Source organism: Coturnix japonica, chromosome 2 (assembly GCF_001577835.2).
Source record: "Coturnix japonica isolate 7356 chromosome 2, Coturnix japonica 2.1, whole genome shotgun sequence".
Classification (NCBI taxonomy): domain Eukaryota; kingdom Metazoa; phylum Chordata; class Aves; order Galliformes; family Phasianidae; genus Coturnix; species Coturnix japonica.
Genome location: NC_029517.1, coordinates 7,611,151 through 7,618,303, shown reverse-complemented (window position 1 = coordinate 7,618,303; position 7,153 = coordinate 7,611,151). Strand labels below are relative to the sequence as shown.

Sequence of the window (7,153 nt, the reverse complement as noted above, 5' to 3'; positions counted from 1 at the left end):
TTAATAGAAATATTCATGCTCTGTTTTAATGAAATTAAATTGAAGGGGGGTGGATTGCGGGGCCGGCGCTGGGCGCTTAAAGGGGCCGCGCACGGGTGGTGCTGGGGGGCGAGCGGGGGCCGTCGGGCTTTCGTTAGTCCAGGAGAATAAAGTAATAACACAGTAAAACAAGGACGTGTCGTAAATAAATGGCGTCCGGTGCGGGGATTGTGGAAGGAGTAGAATCAGAGGTGCGATTTTGGCAACGGTGACGCCATTTGGACAACAACGAAACGAAACCGTGGGGAGTGCGAGGAACGGGACTGTGGAAGTTGGTTTGAAGGAAAAAGAGAGAAAAAAAAAAACAAGCAAACAAAGAAATCAAATAGTTTTGAAAGGGAAATATCCCGATATCACGGCCTACCCCCGCAGGAACTAACAGCTTTCCCCCCCCCGGTGGATGGTGTGGTGGGGAAAAGACGGGAGGGTTTCGAGCGGCCCTTTTGCAGCCCAGCCCCTCTTCACTGGGCTGACACCTCCGACGTATCGTTTTACTGGGAGGGGAGCCGGGGGGGAGACCCATGGAAGGGAACCTTAGGGGAGAAGCACCCAGGGATGGGACCTAATAGGACCTGGGCTGGACACCGAGAGGAGTCACAGTGGGGGGGACCCAGGGAGCGGCCCTAATGAGGGCACCAAAGGAGAGGACCCCATAGGACTTAGGGTGGAGCCAAGGAGAGCTCCCGAGGAGGGACGCAAGGAGGGGACTCGGGGCTCACCCAGCCCTGCCACCGTCCCTGCCTGTCCCACGCTTCCCCGTTCCGGGCAGACCCCCAGACCGGCTTTGAACCCCGCAACCCCCCGCACCTCCCCCGCAGCGACTTGTTGATTTCCCTTGAGCAAATCCGGCTTTGATGCAGTCGCAGCGAGAGCGGTGAGCTGATGAATTGACAAAAACCAATCAGCTTTATTGGGAAACAGGTTAAGGGCAGCGGAGTGTCAATAGCTCTCCGCCCGCCCCGTCCATTAGCCGAGTAGCCTGATTACACCGAGCAGACCCTGCGCTGCTCGCACCGAAATTGCTTTCATAAACTCGCCATTATCAGCAGTCGATGCGGGCGGCTCATTTAGAGCCATCCCGGGGGTGTCACATCTATCAGGGGGGGGTTCGTGTATCATTAGCTCATGTACAAAATGTCGCGCTGTAGGACGCGTTTTGTTTAGGAACTGAGATGCGGAGCGGCTCCGGGGATCCGAGGAGCTCCTTCAACCCCAAACGGGGCTGTGGCCGTTCTCACGGGGCTGTCCCGGGGAGCCCTTAAAGGGAGCGGAGGGGTCGGCGTGCCCCGGGCACGGGGGGGTCAAAGGGAGCAACGAGGTGTGGGGGGGGGGCGTTGCTATCGCCGCTGAGATAACGGGGCATTGTTGGGCCCCGGGAGGGCGTTGGATCAACACAGGTGGGAGCTGCGGGAGTGCGGGGTGTCCTGAGAGGGGGGAGCGGTGGGGGATGTTAGAGAAGGAAAGGAAAAGGAAAGGGGAAAAGAGGAAAAGAGGAAAAGAGGGATAGGAGAAAGTAAAAGAGGGAATAGAGAAAAGGAGGAGAGGAGAGAAGAGGAGAGGAGAGGAGAGGAGAGGAGAGGAGAGAAAAAGAAAGAGATGAAATGGAAATGAAGTAGAAAAACGGGAAAGGAAAAAAGAAAAGGAAAAAGGGGGAAATAAGGGAAAAAATGAGAAAATAAGGGGGGGAAATAAAATGGAAAAAGAACAAAAAAAGAATAAGGAAATGGTGGGGAGGGAAAGTAAAGAGAAATACGAGATGGAAATGGAACGGGGAGGAAGGAGAAAGAAAAGAGACCAAGGGGGAAAGAGAAAAAGGGGAAAAGGGAGAAAGATGAGACGGAAATAAAAGGAAGAGGAAAATGAAAAGGACAAATAATGGAAGGAAAGAAGTGGAAGAGAAAGAAAAAATAAAGGAAATAAAAGGTGAAAACTGGAGGGGAAAATAAAAAAAAAGATAAACGGGAGGAAGAAAAGAGGGAAAAGGAAGGGAAAAATAAAGAAGGAAAAGTAGAAAAAGGAAAAGATGGGGGTGGGGGTGGGGGGTGGTCGGTGGGGGCGGCCCCCACCCGTGACAGGTGCGCGGTGCGGCCAATGGCGACCCCCGGCTCCCGCTACATCCAATGGAGGCGGTGGCGGAGCGGCCCAATGGGATCCGCCTGCGGGCCTTGAAGGGGCGCTCAGCGCCGCCCGGCCGCACTCCGCCCCCGCCGCCGGGAGACGCGGCCCGGGCCGCGGTGAGTCCCGGTTCTTCCCGGTTCTTTTCGCCGCCTCCATGGAAAAATCCAAAAATTTCCGTATCGACGCGCTGTTGGCTGTCGATCCCCCCAAGGCGGCGGCGCAGAGCGCTCCGCTGGCCCTGGTCACCGGCGGCTCCGGCGGCGGCAGCCCTCCGTCTTCATCCTCGTCGTCGTCGTCGTCTTCATCCTCCTCCTCCTCTTCCGAGCTCCCCGCCGACTGCCCGCGCACCGACAGCCCGTCTCCTCCTCGCCTGCTGCCCGCTCACTGCGCTCTGCTGCCCAAAGCCGCCTTCCTGGCCGGGGGGGGACCCGGTGGCGGCCACCCGCAGCATCACGCCTTGGGGCTGCACCCCGCGGGACCGGGCGGGCCGGGCCTCTACGGGCACCCGGTGTACGGGTACCCGGCGTTGGGAGGGCAGCACCCGGCGCTCTCTTATTCCTATTCGCAAGTGCAGGGAGCGCACCCCGCGCATCCCTCCGCCGACCCCATCAAGCTGAGCGCCGGCACCTTCCAGCTGGACCAGTGGCTGCGGGCGAGCACGGCCGGCATGATCCTGCCCAAAATGCCCGACTTTGGCTGTGAGTATGAGCTGCTCGCTCCCCGGCTCCCGAAGCTTCCCTTAAACCCTCCCTATCCGAGCTGCGCCTTCAGACCGCTGGCCGGCTGTGTTATTCTTATTACTTTCAATCAATTATTATGATAACGGGGATATCCTCCCTCAGTCCCGCACTATTCCCTCCATAGGATCAATCCCTTCTCCAATGTGCTGAGAGGGCATCTCCCCCCCAGCATCATTCTTGTGCTTATTTACGCTTTATTTGTTTCTTTAACCGGCTTTACAACACCTTCCTCTGAGCTCGGGGTGTTGCGCGTTTGCTGGAGGTAACGAAGGGCCGCGGGATAAGAGCAGGTCTATGAGCGCTGCCGGAGCGGTGCCAAAAGCAGCCCCGATTTTTAATAGATACGGATTTTTTTTCCACGCTCTGCTCGCGTTCGCGGAGACAAAACCCCATTGTTTGCTCTCGGGTTGGGGTTGTTTGGACTGCGGCGTTCAGGGACGGGGAGGGGGGGGGACCATAGGATAGCGCTGTCCCAGCGCTGCCCTCAAATAGGGGCGGAAAGGGGGAGGAATAGGGATGGCAGAATCTCACCGCGGTGCGAAAATACCTCCGGGCCTCCGCTGCCATCCCTGTTTGCTAAAGCGAAGGATCGAAAGTGCCGAACTGCGGTGAGAACCGCGCTGTACCTTCCTGCCGTTTAGTTTATGTTAATGAAATCCTCCATTTGGATCGTTTCTAAAACGGGAACGTTGGCACATATCTGTAATACAGAGAATTTGTTTATCCCTCGTTCCGAGGCGTTTCCAGTCTCTCGGCCCTTAACGGTGCGCTCCCGAATGCGGCCGCTGCCTCATCCCTTGGCTCTGGGTTAGGGTTAAACCAGAGCATCCCGTCCATTGGGGTTAGGATTAATTAACGCATCCCTCTAATTGCCGCCGCCGGGCTTTGCTTAACGCGTTAAACGCAACAAATCGCCGCTCCCGGGAGATGCCGCTTCGCCGCGATCCCCGGCAGCGCTTCGTTGTGCGGCCCTGGGGAGAACGAAGGAATTTTTCTTATTTCTATTGATTTTATTTATTGTTCCCCACCCCTTTCCGGCCCTACAGGGGATCCCCACCACCACCACCACCGCTCCTCTGTTCCCCTCTCGCTTATCTCTCCTCTGCGCCCCCGTCCCACCCGTGGTGGCCGTCGGGTCCGACCGGAGCTGATGGCCGCTTTTCCCCTTCTTCTCTCCCCCCACCAGCTCAGGCTCAGTCCAACCTCTTGGGGAAGTGCCGGCGGCCGCGCACCGCCTTCACCAGCCAGCAGCTGCTGGAGCTGGAGAACCAGTTCAAGCTCAACAAGTACCTCTCCCGGCCCAAGCGATTCGAGGTGGCCACTTCGCTGATGCTCACCGAGACGCAGGTGGGGAGGGAAATAAGGAAAAAATTGGGATAAATTTAAAAAGGAAAATAAAAAAGGGGAGATTGGGAAGGCACGGGGGGGGGGAGCGGGGGGGGGGGGGGGGTAGGCCGAGGGCGTGTGGATAAGGAGGTTGTCTCCCGTTTCTAGGTGAAGATCTGGTTCCAGAACCGCCGCATGAAATGGAAGCGGAGCAAAAAGGCCAAGGAGCAGGCGGCACAGGAGGCTGAGAAGCAGAAGGGAGGAGGAGGAGGAGGAGAGGACAAAGCGGCCGAGGAGCTTTTGCTGCCCGGCCCGGAGAAAGGCGGAGGGAGGCGGCTGCGGGAGCTGCCCGACAGCGAGCCCGAGGACGAGGAGGAAGAAGAGGATGAAGAGGAGGCCGAGGCCGGGCAGTGCTGCCCCTACCATTCCTCCGACTGCTCCGAGGCGGACGAGGAGGACTCGCAGCCCGGGGGGCGGCCCGGAGCACCCCCGCCACCCCCTGCACAACCGCAGTGAACCCGCAGCCTCCCCGTCGGGGCCGCCCCTTGCAACGGAGCCTCCTGGCCCCCCTCCTCATCCCGTGCTCCCATCCCTCCCTGCTCCGAGGGGGACGCGGAAGGGGATCTCCCGTCTGCCGAATGCGAGGGAGGATTCACACAGTGTTATTATTGACTGAGAAGCGGCCACGACTTGAGCCCCCCCGCCCTGCCCCATCGGAACCGTTTCCTTCTTACCATATATCGGGAAAAGTGTTTATGTCATGAACGTTAAAACTGCTGCAAATCTCGATACTGTCTTTATTTTTGTATATCGTATTTATAAAGAAAATAATAATAATAATGAATTCCTCTACTTATGCATGCTAAATTATTACCCAGCCCCTCCTGCTGTGAGGTGGGGGGGGACGAATATAAATAAAGAGCGTTTTGTACTGTGGGGATGAGTTCGTCTCGTTGGGACTGGGGCTGTCTGACGTGCGATTCCCCCCACTTGTGGATCTGCGGATCCAAAGCGGCGTTAATTCGCCTTTTGAGAAGGCGAGAGGGGATCGTACAAAGGGACGAGGGGTTCCCGGGGCTGAAAAGAGCCCCTCCGACGGGCCAAGCGCGGCCGCTCCGGGATTTCTGCCTCCAATAAATCTGCGGATCAATCGGTCCTTGTCACGGCGTCGCTTCCCCTGCTCAATTAGAGGGTATTTAAATACAATCACTGCCTCAGCCCCGCCTGCTCCCCGGGGCTCAACCTCGCCAACGAGCGGCGGAGCCGCGGCCGCTCAGCTCGGGTGCAACTGCTTGTATGGGGGACAAGGGGGCTAAAGACCTTCGGAACTCCAGGCTGCCCAAGGAGGTTGTGGATGCCCCGTCCTTGGAGGTGTTCAAGACCAGGTTGGACGGGGCCCTGGGCAACCTGATCTAGTAAAGGTGTATGTTTGGTGGCCCTGCCAGGCAGGGGGTTGGAACTACATGATCCTTGAGGTCCCTTCCAACCCGGGTCATTCTGTGATTCTGTGGAACGCATCCTGCTTCCCCCTCGTACGTTTTATACGTAGATCCGTGTTATGTTTTGATTTCGTGCATTTAAAAAATCATATATGCTTTAATTCTTTTTTTTGTTTCTTATTGTTACTATTGTTATTCGAATTTTGATTTAATTATTGTCGTTCTTTTTAAAGCATCTTTTTCACAGTCCCTCCTTAACCTTCACTTCCCCCGTTCCGCGGAGTGCAGCCCAGTTTTCCCCATCCCGATCCCGGATCGCTTCGAGCGTCGCTCCCCGTGATGGGATTTAGCGGCACTGCTGTTATTTATGACTTCGCTGCCCGACACTCCGCAGGAATACGCTGTAATTCAAAGCCGTTCCCGGGGTAGAGCATAAATCTGGGCAGATCCTAGGTGTCAAAAAACCTGATCGAGGGAAAACTTGATTTAGGCTGATCGATGCCTGCTCCCCTTGCAGGGAAACAATCGCGTTACGGGCTCTGATTTCAATTGATACAACGATTTCCTTTCGTCTGCAGGCCGCGGGGTTTGGGAAACGTAAAGCGAGAAAAGAAAGAAGAGAGGAAAAGGAAAGGAAAGGAAAGGAAAGGAAAGGAAAGGAAAGGAAAGGAAAGGAAAGGAAAGGAAAGGAAAGGAAAGGAAAGATGGATTTGCGATTTTCAGTCTCAAATGTGCGATTTTCAGTGCGCAACTTCGGCGCAGCACGGCGGCTTCTCTGCCCCGGAGCCCAAATCTGCCTCTATGGCTGAGATCCATCTGCACCTCCCCCGAAATACCCGGAATCGGACAACTTGCCTCGTTATTCTGAATAACGGTAATAGTCATAATAAGGAGAAAAGAAGTGTAAGAAGTTACATTTTAAATATATATCTATCAATGGCGACCTGAGATCGCACCCTCAAAAAGAACCACACTTCACCCATTAATACCCAATTAACCCCTCGCTAATTAACCACACCGCAGAGCTGTGTGCCCATGGAAAAGCCGCGCAGGGTGCGGGCAGCCGCTGCCGGGCTCCGTTATCAAAGCGCTGCCGGTGTATTGTGTCTGTCTCAATAAAATTAATCTTTTTAAAGCCCGGCCCCTACAAGAATACCTTCAGTGTTCCAGACTACAAGGGCAAATATGTTTTTCAGATTCTGTTTTTATGGACGGATTAAAGTTTATTTTCCATAATAGGGCACCTAATAAAACTCATAAAGCTCTGTCAGTCTTACAGCTGGTGGCCTCATTTAACACTTTCACTTCGTAAATCATTTTACAGCTTACCAGGTGTTTCCAAAACCGAGAGGAGGGGAAGGGGGAGAAGAGAACGAGAAGGGGGCACAGAGGAATTAAACATACTGCAGTCACCCGGCGGCCCCTCTCACGGTGGGATGCAAAGGTGGTGATTCCAATGGGGAGAAAATCCCTTTAATTGGGATTTTCCAT

The 7,153-nt window shown here is 55.4% G+C and overlaps 1 protein-coding gene across 1 annotated transcript; it reads left to right on the top strand.

Moving 5' to 3' along the window:
• Positions 1-2,198: 2,198 nt before the first annotated feature.
• MNX1 (motor neuron and pancreas homeobox 1) lies at positions 2,199-5,159 on the top strand. Its single transcript, XM_015852810.2, has 3 exons — positions 2,199-2,855; positions 4,084-4,244; positions 4,392-5,159. Exons 1-3 carry the CDS (start codon positions 2,312-2,314, stop codon positions 4,737-4,739), a joined length of 1,053 nt encoding a protein of 350 aa, XP_015708296.1. The 5' UTR covers positions 2,199-2,311; the 3' UTR covers positions 4,740-5,159.
• The last annotated feature ends 1,994 nt before the right edge of the window (positions 5,160-7,153 follow it).